This window comes from Corvus hawaiiensis, chromosome 1, assembly GCF_020740725.1.
Source record: "Corvus hawaiiensis isolate bCorHaw1 chromosome 1, bCorHaw1.pri.cur, whole genome shotgun sequence".
Lineage (NCBI taxonomy): Eukaryota > Metazoa > Chordata > Aves > Passeriformes > Corvidae > Corvus > Corvus hawaiiensis.
The window spans coordinates 48,985,011-49,000,296 of NC_063213.1; the positions used below are offsets into that span (position 1 = coordinate 48,985,011).

At 39.2% G+C, this 15,286-nt stretch overlaps 1 protein-coding gene across 4 annotated transcripts in view; it reads right to left on the bottom strand.

Moving 5' to 3' along the window:
- Window positions 1-248: 248 nt before the first annotated feature.
- The window catches only part of ABCB5 (ATP binding cassette subfamily B member 5), a 34,631-nt gene continuing 19,593 nt past the window's right edge, over window positions 249-15,286 (bottom strand). For 2 of the 4 annotated variants that reach the window (XM_048303759.1, XM_048303777.1), the window contains 12 exons: window positions 13,640-13,786; window positions 12,956-13,060; window positions 12,032-12,109; window positions 11,444-11,527; window positions 9,363-9,566; window positions 8,560-8,660; window positions 7,147-7,287; window positions 6,526-6,682; window positions 4,049-4,246; window positions 2,916-3,122; window positions 1,808-1,954; window positions 249-1,288 (listed from right to left, as the gene is read on the bottom strand). In XM_048303759.1, coding sequence (XP_048159716.1) covers window positions 1,103-1,288; window positions 1,808-1,954; window positions 2,916-3,122; window positions 4,049-4,246; window positions 6,526-6,682; window positions 7,147-7,287; window positions 8,560-8,660; window positions 9,363-9,566; window positions 11,444-11,527; window positions 12,032-12,109; window positions 12,956-13,060; window positions 13,640-13,786 — 1,755 coding nt within the window. In that variant the 3' untranslated portion in view covers window positions 249-1,102. Of the gene's footprint in view, window positions 1,289-1,807; window positions 1,955-2,915; window positions 3,123-4,048; window positions 4,247-6,525; window positions 6,683-7,146; window positions 7,288-8,559; window positions 8,661-9,362; window positions 9,567-11,443; window positions 11,528-12,031; window positions 12,110-12,955; window positions 13,061-13,639; window positions 13,787-15,286 lie in introns of those variants that run through there. The other 2 variants (XM_048303769.1, XR_007203657.1) reach the window with 2 other exon arrangements.

A 15,286-nucleotide genomic window follows, 5' to 3' on the forward strand; every position in this document is an offset into this window, starting at 1 on the left:
TACTTCAATTGTTAAAGGATGTATTGCAGCACCCTGAGGAATATATCAGAGGAATAACAAATTATCAAAGCACATGTGTAAACAAGCTTTGCCAACACTTCAAAAAATCTTTGAAATTATTCATAGAATCATTTAGAATAGCAAAGACCCTTTAAATCATCGAGCCCAAATGTTAGGCTAACACTATCATGTCCACTACGAAACCATGTCCCTAAGTACTATGCCTATTAAAAATAAAGGAACTTACATTGAAAACAACTTTTCTTTTTTTCTTTATTTCAATGAAAAGCTGTTTACATGGATATAGAAGCCATCCTAGCTCCCCCACAAAACTTTTGAAATTATCCTGATAGATATAAAGCATGATTAAACTCTGTTAGGTCAGCATTTGAAAAATACTAAACAAAACAATAGTATCTTTTATGCAGTTTATCTTGATATGCGAAAGTTGTAACTATTACAGTTACTGTCTGAAATAGAATATTGAATTCCCAAGAAATGTGTGAAGCACAGTAATATGAGAAATGTGGCATAAAGTAGGGAAAAAAACCCCCATGCATCAACATTCTTCTCTTTAATACAATATTTCTTTTTTTAATCTCAGTTTTCAGTAAGAATTGACAATCATCTTTAACTGAAGAAGAGTTTATGACTTCATCTGGCTGTTGAAGAAACCCAAAGAGCAACCACAAGCACCAACTTGCTGTTTATCCATGATGCTTAACTGCTGTCATACTCTGTTATCACCTTGATCTATGGCAGCTGCTATGGGCCAGGCTTTGGGGGGACAGTGAGAGCAGGGTACCCACCTGAGCTGTGGGTGAGACTCACCCTCCAGATCATATCACACACCAAACTACTCAACACATTCAGTCCCTAGGACTCCTCTGTGCACCTTCTGTGACCCAGCACGGGGCATGCACTGCTCATCCCCATGGAAGTGTGGGCCAAGGGCTACACTGGATACAGCATCCAGGCTGCAACACAGTTCCTGCTCAGTCAGCACACACACAGCCCACAGTAATCCTCTGTAGAATTTTTCATATCTTCCCATTAAAAAAACAAAACGAAAAACCCTCAGCAAATAGTACTAATTAGAGACTTATGAATTTACAAGGGCATAGTAGTGCCCTTCCTTTGCCAGTAGCTGGCTGTGGGTGCCCTGCTCAACCACCCTGCCATTCTGGATCACCACGATGATGTCGGCTGTCTGCACGGTGGACAGGCGATGAGCGATGACGATGCAGGTCCGACCTTGCCGGGCGTTATCCAGAGCTTTCTGGACAATCTGCGTACAGATACCAGGAAAATGCTGTCAGCACCTCAAAAGGCTTCCCTTGTCCTAGGAACTACATTTGATTTCTCACTCTCTTATCACCTGAATACATCTACCACAGATATACAAGTCAGTGCAACCAGAGACCTTTGCTCAACAGGATTTCTCACTGAGGTCAGTGAGCCTGATCAAACAAATGTGAGACATGGAGAAGTGGGTTCTTGGGCATCCAGCTTGGGTCAGAACACAAATTCAGTATTTACCATCTAATACGCCTGATAGGAAGACAACTGAGGTGTATCAGATCAGTGTGGAGTTTTATACTTAAAGCTTCAGGTTTTTTTTATTTAGTAAATATAAACAGCTTCCTAGTATAGTTCAATTCAAACCTCTCAGGTGGAAAAGCTACTGTGATACACCTAACTTGTTTCATAATTGAGCATTTGTAGCATGTGTACTTTCATTTTATACTACAAAATCAACTAGGCACGTACATAGGCATAAGTATTTCACATAATAATAATTATTCACCTTTTCGCTTTCTGTGTCAAGAGCAGAGGTAGCTTCATCCAGGAGCAGAACAGCAGGATTACGAACCAGAGCACGGGCAATTGCTATTCTTTGTTTTTGACCTCCAGAAAGTTGTGTTCCTTTCTCACCCACCCGGGTATTATATTTCTGGATGTTAAAAAATAAAAAAATCACCAGTGAATACTCTTAGAGAAGGAAGATTAGAAAAGCAAAATTTTATGCATGGCTATAAAAGTATTTTCATCTTGAAAGAAAGAATAGCGCAAGCGGTTTTAAGAAAGCTAAAGCTTTATAAACATCTCTAGTACAAGCAGTTATATATACAGCCCCAAAACATACCTAGTCTGAAAATTTACTCCCTCAAAGACTGTAATATGCCTTGAATGGTACCAGCAATGAGGCATCTACAGAGTTTAAGATCATAAGATTAACTAACAATTTAATTCTAACTGACATATACATGAAGAATTTGATGCTGCAGTGCTTATGAATTAAGAATCTCATACATCATTTGTAGTAATGAAGATGAACTATTTTTCAGCATTATTACCTCAGTTTCAGATACACAGAACTACAGTGAAAAGAAGCATTCAAAGTATTTTCCTTTGTTAGAACCAAACTCTTGTCAGGCATGAAGGTCAAATGCCACTTTTGATTTACTGCCCCTCTGTATTTAATAAGAAACACTCCCTGTGCATGTCCCTTCAATTAGAAATAGACTACTTTGTTTTACTAAATTGCTTTAGAAAAATAAAATGTCTTTATCAGAGTTTCTGCTGTCAAGGAAAAATATATTAAAAAGTTATTATGAGGGCTTACTTGTACATAGAACATCCTCTCATTGCCTTTTCCCCATCTCCCCCTCACCCCCCAAATATTCTGGGTTGTCTACCACTGTAATAATGGAAACATTGACTTTTTTTTTAACGAACAAAAAAGGATTTTAATCTTGAAACACACTGACATTTTGAAACATAATGGCTATTATATTAGGGGAAACAAAAGTGTTTATTTTTAATTTGATCTATGCAAGTGAGCACTACCTTGATTTCTCTATATCATTCCAAATAGATGATCTCACTGTGAAGAGAACATCACTGCCTCTTACCTCTGGCAGTTTTTCAATGAAGGCATGAATATTTGCTGCTTTAGCTGCTTCTTCAATTTCCTCCTGACTAATCACCCTACTATTGTCTCCATACTGGATATTTTCAGCAATGCTGCAGTCAAACAAAATGGGCTCCTGTGACACTAGGCCCAGTCGGGACCTCAGCCATTGTAAATGCAGAGATCTGGTATCAAATCCATCTGCTACCTAGAAAAAACAACAGAAACATGATGCCAAGCTGGCTACTGAGCTCATCCACACATACCTGCTGTAAAAAGGAAACATGAATTCTAAGAGACAGCCCATTATGTGTTAGTTTCCCGGATGAAATCAAGTAAATTTTTTGCATGCAAAAATTGGAAAAGAACCGGCAGAATAGATGAAGTATTTTCCATCATTAGTTTTAAATTTTGCATTGCTTTGCTTCAATTTCCTAGCAGGCAGAAACAACACGCAGGTAACAGGCTGTTCTTGCAGTCCTTCCAGCCCTACTGACCACAAGAAGCACCAGGAAGCTCATGGGAAAGCCTGTCCCTTAAGAAGCTAAATACAACAATAAATATTCTCAGCTGCAGGCCTTTCAATCTTACAACCTCCAAGGAGGTTTCTTTTGAATTTTATACCCATTAACAGGGACTGCATCAAAAAGCACATTTGGACCTCCTGATAGTGACACAGTAACATATATGTGAGATTACATTTGTGTCACCTGAAACACATATCTGTGTCCCTAATGCGTTAATTCACATCATCAAGAAAACTTACCCACTGACAAGCATCACTGACATTAGTGTTATGCCCCTGTCTGACCAGGGTGTGAAGAACCTTGGGGAGGAAATGCAGTTGGACATGGTCATTCCTTTCCCAGGCAAGTTCTGTGACCTGAGCAAGCACAGTGTGCTAACATGGATGCTGCTGCTGGTACACGTGGGCAAATGCACAGGGAAGGCAATGACTAGGGTTTTGGGGTTGTCTACAGGTCCACTGGAGGCACAGCCTCAGTAACTCACACCTCTAAAACAAGGCATCACAACAGAGGAACTGCCAGGCTTGTCAAATGCCTCTGAAACCTTGGCAGATAAAGAGTTCTGTAGATTTAATTACTTTTAATAGCCACCCAAGTCTATTTTTACCACTTGTCCTTCCACAGGGTCATAAAATCTCTCCAGGAGCTGAATGGATGTGCTTTTGCCACAGCCGCTGCTTCCTACTAATGCCAGAGTCTGTCCTTTGTTAACCTTCACACTGAGTCCTTGCAAAACCTGAACTTCCGGCCTTGTTGGATATACAAAATGGATGTTTCTGAATTCAATGTTGCCTTCAAAATGGCTCTGAAAAGCAGTAGAGAGTTCACATGCTCATGTTAGCATTTATTATTTATTGTTATTAACTGTAACAACACTTGTTAAGACTTGGTTATTAAAGTGAGAGATCCAAGAAAGTTTGGGAGGGTCTTTTCAAAAATGCTTTTGAAATTCTTTTAAGTGACATGTTGGACAAGTATAGTATAGTTATAGGATGAACTGCAGATGTAAGTCACTACATCCTTTTGGAGAAGTTTTCTGCATCTCTTGTATCTATTTTTCAGCTCATCTTTGGAAAACTGTTGCAGAATAAGCTGAGGTAGAAGGGACTCTCTGGGATCAGAGTCCAGCTCCTGGCCCTGCACAGGACCATCCCCAAGAGTCACACCATGTCTTGAGAATATTGTCCAAACACTTGAACTTAGTCAGGCTTAGTGCTGTGATCACTTCCCTGGGGAGTCCATTCCAGTGCCCCACCACCCTCTTAATAGGCAATATCCATATTTTTCATTTCTAACATATTTGAGACATTTCTACTTGTGATATAAACAGCATCATTTGCTTTCCTGATCTCACTCTGCAGGTAGCACACTTTGAACAAATGTAATACAAAGTCAAAATCAGAGATTAAGATAGCAGAGCTAAATTCCTCAGTAGGTTATTCACAGGCACAAAGGACAAGCTGTGTTTTAAAAAGCAGTGATAGTTGTTAATTAGCCATTCTGGCCAGGCTGATATTTAAGCACAAGTGGAAGAAAGGGGGAACATGCCAAGGCTGTTGCCTGTCCTCTTCTTTGGGGTATGAACCAGCTCCCTGTACATGCCAGCAGCACCACAAATACAATGCTCTCACAGCAGGTGATAACCTAATTTGATGGACTCAAAGCTTTCCTTTGTTAAGTCACAGGCATCACTGGTAGTTAAGTCCAGTCTATATTAGAAATGTTTTCACTTAAGTTTTATTTTACTGGAGACCTTCTGCCAAGTCTTTCGATGTCTGCGCCAGAGAACCCTGGTTCAAGAAAATATGCAAGTGTGCTCAGAGCTTTAAAGGCTGAAAATCCTGTCGGTAAGCTTGAAGTTATAGAAAACTGGATTTATGGCTTCCTGAGTAGGAGCTACCTTCTAAACCTACATGGGAAGTTAATTTTAAATTTAGATGAACTTGGATGTGCCAGCGTAATCCTTCCAGAACATGCAAATTGAAAGCATTACATTCAGAAATTTGACAAATGCTGAGGTCAGCCTCCTTAATGTCAATTTTAGCTTAGAGGCAAGGCTCTTCGGGAAATTTTTGAGTGCTTTTTAGTTTCTTACTTTTTATTGTTTTTTCCTTGTTGTGTCTTTCCTCCCCCAAATTTAGAGAAATTATTCATTAAGTTTGTTTTGACTTCACAAGAGCACATTTTTAATTGTAAGAGTTTCCACAGATGGAATAGGATGGCTTTTGGCAAAAGTGTCTGTCTCTAAAGGAACTAATCTTTCTTATTTATGAAATAATTAGAAAAATGCACTAGTATTTTATTTCTCCTATAGACCCTTACAAAGACAACACAACTTTTATTGGAACTGACATTATCTGTGTTTTCCTGAAGCCATTTAAGATGTTAGTCAGTAGAATGAAAAGCATTATTTTTCACTCATTTGTCTGAAACCCAGAAATTAAATGGTCCCTAAATAAGTCAGTACCACTATTTATATAGTGTCTGTCTTTGACAGAACCATAGAATGGTTTGGATTGGATGGGGCCTTTAAGAACATTTGGTTGCAACTCCCCTGCCATGGGCAGGGACACTTTTCACTAGACCAGGTTGCTCAGAGCCCCATCCAGCCTGGCCTTGAACACGTCCAGGGATGGGATTCCATAACTTCTCTGGGCAACCTCTTCCAGTGCCCCACCACCCTCACAGTAAAGAATTTTTACCTAGTATCCAATAGAAACCTACTCTCAGTTTGAAGCCATTACTCCTTTTCTTGTCTCTACATGCTCTTATAACAAGTCCCTCACCATCTGCCTTGTAGGCTCCCTTCAGGTCACAATTAGGTCATCCTAATTGAGTTACCTTTTGTGACACCCTAAGAAATATGAAACTGTGAATACAATTGCAGATAATACATCATTACTAATTTAGTTTATTACAACAGTTTTACTCCAGATAAAAAAAAGAACACTCCTTCCAAAAACAAAAAAACCAGAAACCAAACCAAAACAACAAAAAACATCAACAACCCCAAAACAAAAAACCCAAAGAAACAAATCTCCAGTACCCCTCCACACCCCAATCCAAAATACCACCAACCCTTACCAATTTTTCACCTTCATCACTGTAACTGTCAATTAGAGGTTTTCTTTCCAAAAGTTTAAAGATTCTTTGGGCTGACATTCGAGCTTTGCCATAGTCTGGTGCCAGGGAAGCAGACTGACCAACATTCATAGCTGCAAATATGACAGAAGAGAAGACTCTAAAAAGCAAAGGACAAAGCATGATTCATTCCAGGTAGAACAATGCATTCTTTTCCTATTGTTTTCTAGCATCCTTCGGTTATGATATTTCTGGAGCTCCTCACACTCCAAAACATCATCCAGTATTAGGAAGATCAACTTGTTCCCAAAGCTACTTTAGAGCTGAACAGTGGTATCATATCACTTCTTTGTAACACCCTCTGCCTGGAAGGGAAGTCAAAGGGCAAAAGCTTCTCCACAGTAGGTGTGTTGAGCTTGCTGCTCACTCTTGCTGTTTCTCTGCCCAAATATGCACCCTTCCCCAAAACAGCCCTTATACCCAAAGAACACTCCCAGCCAGACTAAATTCCTGAATTCCCATGCCCCATTGCCTCTGTAATTTGATAAATTAATTTGCATGCATTGAAATCACTATCCTGTGTACTGATTCTGATCTTTTATACTTTTTATAAAGTATACTTACATAAATACATTTTCAAAGTTGGTCAGACAATTAACAATGAGCCATGCCCCAAATCTGAAGACTGCTGCATTAATAAAGTACTCTGAACACTGAGCTATTCCATAGGTAAATCCATAGAAAGGGGCTTTTTTCAGAGATTTTCTGATAAAAGAAGAAACTCTCCATAAATGATTTGTAAAAGAGAAACAGCAGACACTGGCTGGGGGATAGCCAGACTTCTGGAATAAAATTTTCAAGGAATCCAGCTCACCCCCAAAAACACAACAAATCGGCCCACAACACACACATTCACAAACAACCCTTGCCAGACCCTAAGAGCCCCTGGCCTCATGACACAGAGCTGCCCTTAGGACAGAAAGCAATGAAATCCTTGATCCACAGTTATGTTAAATTGAATCTCCTTCCTTTGCTTTTATAGCAGGGCAGGTCACTACAGCAGTTAGTTAAAATGAAATATGTTAATAACTGCCCCACATGACCCATTTTATTAAGAAAACAAGCAGGATCCAGCCTGGCCTAAGAGCTGCCTGTGGTCTTCCCCCATCTCATCCCAATCCAGAGCGGGGACCTATTGCTGAGTATCCCCACAGGGATTCAGACTATGATGCTACTTCTCAATCTGTCCCTCTGGAAAGGTTTCATTTTGTGTTGCTAATTGAACACACATCGAATCAGAGTCTGTCCTCATTGTTTAGGGTGCTCTCTGAGGAAGAGGAAATCTTTCTAGTCTGAGCTGTAAATCAGACCTGTGACAGTCCAGGCAAGTGCCCTGCCAAAATCTGGGCTCTTAGCAGTTCACCAGACCTTGAATTTTAACATTATTTTGGCTGAGGACAGATTGTGCAATACATAATTTTCAATTCTTTCTTTTACATTAAAAACAATTTAGATTTTGGGCTATTTTATTTAAGTAAAATGGAGCTAGAAAAATGTTGCAGCCATGGTGATTCAAATGCATTTCATTGGAGACAAGTCAGTGGGACATAGTGGATCAAACAAGGGAAACATACAAAGTTCTTTTCAAGGTTTCAAAATCATATGAGAGGAATAAAACTGGTTTATGTTATAAGGGTGTGGTGGAACTGTCAGTTCTTAAGTGGTATCAGTGCAATACACTGAAATGGAGTGAACATATATCCTATATTGTAGGCAAACACAATATTGTGCAACACATGCAGGGAATGCAGTTTATAAAGTGTTTGCATAATAAAAGACAAATCCTGCAATGTTTTTTTCACTCTGCACTTAATGTATATAAAAATATAGGGACCATACAAATTTTACAGCTATATGAACAGCTATTGATATTCTTACCAGTCTTTTGGGTGTTGGATATTCCAAGAAAGGTATTTATAGTAAATATGAAAGACTGAAGTGTACAAAGAAAGAATTACTAAAGAGAAAAAAACCCACCTATATGTACGATTCAAACTAGAAATATATCTTTCATAAAATATTTCTTCCCTGGTCAATGAAGCCACAGTTCTTATGTTTTCAACTGATTCTGTTGAAATCTAAACAAAGAGATTAAACAAATAACAGGTGATCCCTTACAACTGCAATCTACAACATATCTCCTGAACACTTGATTTCTTTTCTAGCATTTATTATTTTAGATCAGAAAGTGCTTGCTTAAGAGTAGGGATCAAGGTAAAGGAAAGTCCTGAGCAATGCAATTATTCAGCAGCAGTGTCTTCCCTAACCCATGGGTTGTGGCCCTCATGAATTAAACCCAATTTAATAAAATGGGAACAAACACTAGTCCTCTGGACACAGCTTGCTCTTTTTGCATGGACTACTTCCACCTCCTGGATGACCACTACTAGGTGAACAGAGGCTGAAATTCTTGAGCACATTAATGGCTTGCCTTTATGACAGAATAAAAAGATATCAATGTTGCAACACTTCTGGCTGCAGCAGAGTAGTGCAGAGCCCCATTGCTTGCCTTAGGCTCAAGGTGCACCAGGGCAGGGGCTGCTTCTGCTGCAGCTGCCACTGCCCAGAAATCCGCTATGGAGGCTTTCAGATGCATTTTTATAGCCCATCTTGCAGATGTTTTGTGTTATCTGCGCTTTGCTTTTCTTGAAGATACATAAACATTCCCCTCAACACCCTTCATTTATCTTGGATAATTGAGTCAGCTATAATATAACTACAATGTTGTCCTTAAAAGTTATTTCACACCAGAACTCTGCAGTTAAAATTGAAGAACTTACTCTTCCAGCCTCTTCCAAAGCTTTTTGGTCTTCTGCAGCATGACCAGACATAGAGCTAGCACTCACAGCATTTGCACCAACAATAAAAGGAATGCAGGCCAGGATAAGCAAAGTCAGCTGCCAGCCATATACAAATGCAATAATGATGGCAGTTGTGAGGGTAAAGACAGTCATAGTCATCAGTGCAAGACGGCTTCCAGTTGCCTAACAAAACCCCAGAAACCCCCCAAATATATGTCATTAGATTTTTCTTTTTGTTGCTCAAATTACCACTTCCAATTACTGTAGTCAAGGCCAACGGTTTGGCTGGTAAATGAAACCATGCATGATCACGTGTTTGGACATCATGTACCAACCTCTATAACCATTCCTAGAGATTCCTCATACCTGCCAGCATTGAGGCCTGCAAGAGGTGTTAATGTAGAGAGTCGGATGTGACAGTTGTTTAATGAAATGTATCTGGAACTTCACACACTACCTAAGGTAGAGAAAATTGTGACCACTGTAGGGCAAATTGGCAGTTAGATGTCCAGCATTAGGCAAGGAGGCCTTGGTTTTAACAGCAGCCATCCACTGAGACCCACCACACTAACATGGTGAAAAATATTTGTCCTCAGCTTCTCACACTGCTGCACTTGGGGTTGGGTTCTTATAGAAAAGAAATCTGAATTTGGCCACCCTGCAGAAATGTTTTATCTCAGCGGGATAATGAGTAGGAAATATTAACTCTGACTGAAGAATTCTCACCTCCTCCCAGCCTGTATAACCTTTTCATCAAAAACTTTTTAAAATGAGAGTTGATTAACATCCAGCATCCGGGTGGGCTTTGATCTTCAGAAAAAACTTCTACAAACAGCCCTATGGAAATAGTTCATCTTCCAGAACTTGGCATGATGGTAAAAACAAAAATCCTTGGGTGGGAAGCAAATATTCTTCTTTCTTTTTCCAAAGACTTTCCTGCCCTTAAAGGACTTTTCTGGCTCAATAAATTTAAAATATTAATAATTAAACCAATGCCAAGGTGAATTGTTGCCATATGTTCTAGGGGTTGCACATAAAGATGGATTTGGAAACTTCAACCAGTGCAGCATGAGGCATGGTACTGACTTACTGACAGCTCTGGCTCTCCAGAGAACGCAATAGCACTGGAGACCCGTTCATGCCCTTAGCTGTTTTTTGAAGTTAGGGAACTGTGTGCACCCCTCCTTTTTACTGCCCTGACAGTTCATTGCCACTGAAGCAAACAAACTTTAAAAGATGAAGATGACTCAATTTTGTCAAAGACTATTTTATCCCTGCAAGCCCATAATGAAAGAGGGCCAGAGAGGAACAAAAACCTATGGAGACTGAAAAATGTAGGGTTTAAAGGATTAGTGATGTACAAATATGAAGGGAAAAAAAAGACACTAGTAAACTTCTCCCCACAAATCCTGCAGTGATTTTTTTCCCCCGCAAAGAGATGGGAAGAAACAAATGTTTGGCAGATTGTCAAGTTCTGCTGATGAGGTGAGCAGTTGGAAGAACTGTGCAGAATTTGCCATATTCTCTTGTCAGTGTCCAGCAGCCACCTCTCCCATACCAGCTTCTTGAGTAGACCCCTAGAGATTCCTTGTAGATCATTGCCCTATGTGGGGTTTTTTAATTGTTCTGGTCTATTTCTTACTGTTTGTGAAGTATATTTTGTGGCAATGAGAAGAATTCTCTTCACTGAGGTCAGTAAGGTTTTACACCATAACGGGGTTTAAAAACCTGGGGCCCAATGACTATGGTCCAAGCATATATGCAGAATTCACTTTGCATGGTGAAATGACCTACCAATTATTATATATTTAGCTTAAAGATTTGCAGGGAGGGACATGAAAGGTACATGAACATCTACTGGATTTTTGGTAGTTCTTGTATATTATCATCTGGGAAACCATTTCCGATGTATCTGTAGCATGCTATGTAAATGCATATGCCAGTATGTGGGATAGATTTACTACTTTGTTTTCTGAAATGATCTTGGAGATCCTTGCCAGTTGCAATTAATATTTTTAAGGAAAAAGATATTTAAAAAACGCATAAAAGGATCAACATACGCCTTTAACTTGGGAAGCATCTGTAGCAAGACGAGTTAACAGAACACCAACAGCATTTTTCTGGTCGTCATACCATCCAATCTCCTTCAAGAAAAGACATTGATTTTTGTTTCAAAAACTTACATGAAAGTACAAAAAAGTATGGCTAACTGAGTATTCTTTCTCTGTAGTCATCATTTCCAAATAAACTAAAAGAAAAAGCCTAAAAAGCATTGTTCTTTTGTGGACATCTAGTTGTTCATAACCAAAGTGTTATTGGCCGCAATGTTTTCCTGAACATGCCTATTTAGAAACTTTTATTATAACCCCCACTTACTTAAAAATTCCTCAGGCCTGAAGAGATTAACTATTCTCTTACAAATTACCTATTCCATCAGCTATAGAATATCCTGAGTTGGAAGAGACCCAAAAGGATTTGTACCCACAGAATGGAAAGGAAGACTTTTTATTGCAAAGGCTGTGGTAGGGTTCTTTTTTCTTCCAGTCACCAATTTACTTTCTTCTAGTCCCTTTCAGGTGTTTCTATGGAGACACAGGTTCTTGTCTACACCCATTGCTCTCTTGATATCCTAACTGCCTCATTCGTACCTGCTGAAGTAATGCTCTGAAGGACAAAGAGCGCAGTCTCATTGTTAGCATTTCCCCAGACTTCCCAAACATGAATCCCTGGGGGAGGAAAAAGAGTCACATTTTCTCATCTGATGCTGTTATTCTGTTTATAAATCTGCACAACGAAAGCAATCACACCAAGAAGCACAACAAAAGCAGTCACACTTATAGCCCCTCCCTACAGTAAATATATATATCCTGGGAAAAGCATCGTTCACATTCCTGAACCTGAAACTCAATTTTCTCACATGGCAAAGAAGGCATCTATATATTACATACTTGTATCATGACCCAAGCAAAGGGAGATTAAACTTCTCTGGTCAACCTTGCACACACAGACAATGGCACTACAAGATAAATCAGCCTGTCTAGTGATTGGCCTCCCCACCCTGATTGTGTCCAGAGACATTCACTCACAGCAGTCATACTGATGGATTTTATGACACGGACATCAATGGGCACTAAGTGTTTCCTGCAAGATTTAAAGCAGTCATATGAGGACAGCAAATGGTGGAATTTACTTGATGGTATGAAAAGCTCCATCTGCAATGGAAAGAGCGAGTCTGCTTCCTACTTATTTTGGCAAGAGCCTATAGACTCTTACAGTCAGTGAGAAATGTCAGTATTAACTTTGACTGTAAGGCCAGACCCTCAACTTTGATTTAAATCATGCTGAATTAACATTGCCTTCAGTGTATTATTTAAACCAAGAGCAAATGTAGACATACGTCTTTAGGTAAACATTAACATTAAATCTATATATCCCAGGAAGACCCTGGCACTTCTGCATATTTTTGTAAGCTCTGATTGTTGTTTTACTTCTCAGATTGTGTTGATATGAGTTATACCTGCAGCCTGCTGGAGAATTCAGGGCTTTTAAAATTTCAGTGTAGTGACACTTACTTGGATTATGTATGCTGCTAAGATAATCACTCCAAGTAAAAGAAATATTAAAGAAAGCAGCACAGTGTTTTTACTCCTTTTTTCTGGATCTCTTTCTTGAAAAGCCTATGAAAAGAAAAAAACCACAAAAATGAGTACATAGACAAGCATCCATTACATAAGCCAGCCTTCATCTCAAGAAGCTTGTCTACTTTAATTTCTTCTAGCAAGTATCCTGGATCCTAAAATCAGTCTTCAGTCAATTTTCTGTTGAGGACCCAGTAGACACCCCAGCTTTCCATTTAACCTACATTGCGTTAATTTGTTCTCCCATATCCATCCATATTCCTCCTTTCCTCTGCTAGTCAGATGCAGTTCTACCATGCTCTGCTTCCAGAGTCCCTTCTACATTTTTCACTGGATGTATAGAAGTCAATCCCACTGAGAGACTTACATGGGAAGAACTGAGTGGCTGATCATGAGGAAAGCTCAGGACTGCAACCTCCAGTTGCAAAAAAAAAAACCAAAAAAAAAACCCCAAACCCAAACAAATTGAAAAACCAAAGACCACTAGAAAACACCCCCAAAACCCCCCAAAAAACAAAACCCACAAGCAAAACAAAAAACCCCCAAAAAACCACCACACCCACTCACCACCCCCCCCCCCCCAAAAAAAAAAAGAAGAAAAGACCCCAAAAAACTTACCCCAATAATTTTTCCAAATATAACAGCGAATGCAGGATGGACCGCACCTATGACAGCGGCAGCAATCACTCCCAGCAGTACATAGAACCACTCAGGTTTGTTCAGAGCCAGGATTTTTAAGTAAGGCACAGCAGGGAGATTTTCTTCCTACGGCAAAAAGTTGCAAGTTTTCCTTGGAAAGTTGCAGAACAAAATTCCCCAGACAGTGGGTGTTCATTAGGCTTTGGGCAGTGAACTATCTTGGTAAAGTGCTGAAAGCCCTCTCTGTGCACTCAGATGAGGCAAACATGCTGGAGATTTACTGCTTTGCTGTTTCATATTCTAGAACATCAACTGCACTGTGAAAATTTGGGGACAAAAAATTTAATAAAAGGCTAAGTCTTGAGGGGAGAAGGGCCAGGACAGTTCACTGAAGTCAGATAGGGCTGGTCACCATGAATGGCAACTAACATTTCAATCATTATAAAGAACTAAAAGTCTCACTGTTCACAGCACAGAAGAGATCCCTCCAGTTCAGCAAAATGCCAGTGGGCTGGCCATAGAACAATTGGGTAGAGAGGTCATTTTTCTCTTTGGCAAACTATATCCAATGAATCATTACCAAAACCAGGAAAGAGGCATGTGTTAGAGTCAGACTGTTTCTGCTTTGAAAGCACAAAAAATGTTCTGTCCTGCTTTACCACTTAAAAAAAGTGCCTATGCCTCCAAAAGGATATTTCTGAGAAAACAAATAATGAAGACATTAGAAAGGAGACAAAATATTAGTCAGGATTACAAGCAAGTTGCTCTTGCTTCCTGGTTATTTTATCCTGTGTTTCAGATGCTAATGAGGATGGCTAAGCCTCAGCTATAGAAGTGGGCTGATTTCTCTGAAATAATTACATCTGCTGGATGTTCAACTTCATTTTTTTCTGAATAGGATGAATATTGTATTCTTGAGCATGAACACCCACTACTTCCTCTAAGGTCATAAACAGTATTAATATACAGCCAAAAAGTATCTTTTGAAGTTACATGACTTTTTATGTGATAATAGGGATGAATCCAGTTCCTTTGTGCTATTTGAATATTCATTAGCTGGAAGATATATTTTAGTGAGGAGGACTATCTGTAGATAAAAAATATATTAAGGCTTTCATAAATATTTTAAAATGTCAGATTGCTTATTACAGATGGGATCCTAGTTTCCATAGATTTAGAAGGATTCATGTTTTTACTTTGGAATTTATATTTCTTTACTTCAAGGGTCCTGAAATCAGGTAAAAACCCCAAACCTAAACAAAAAACCCAAGCAACCTCAATATACCAAACAACTCTTCCAAAACGTTTCATGAAAAAAAAAAAAAAAAGAAAATTTGCAGTTAAAGTACTACAAAACAGAAAACAAAATCAAGTCCCTGTTGAGCTGCTTAGATAAAGTCTGATCCAGAATGCACTACAACTCTGCTCTATTGATACCAGCAAGTTTTACTCAACTTTGACAAAACAAACTCCTTTTCCTAAAACCTGAACTTCCTATGTGACTCTTATTGATGTATGACATGAGTCAACTAAGTTGTTTTATCTGTAAAAACCCTGCAGAACTGAAACACATACTAAAACAGAGAGAGTAATGGTGCTTTTAGTGGGAAAGCTCTTCAAAATGTT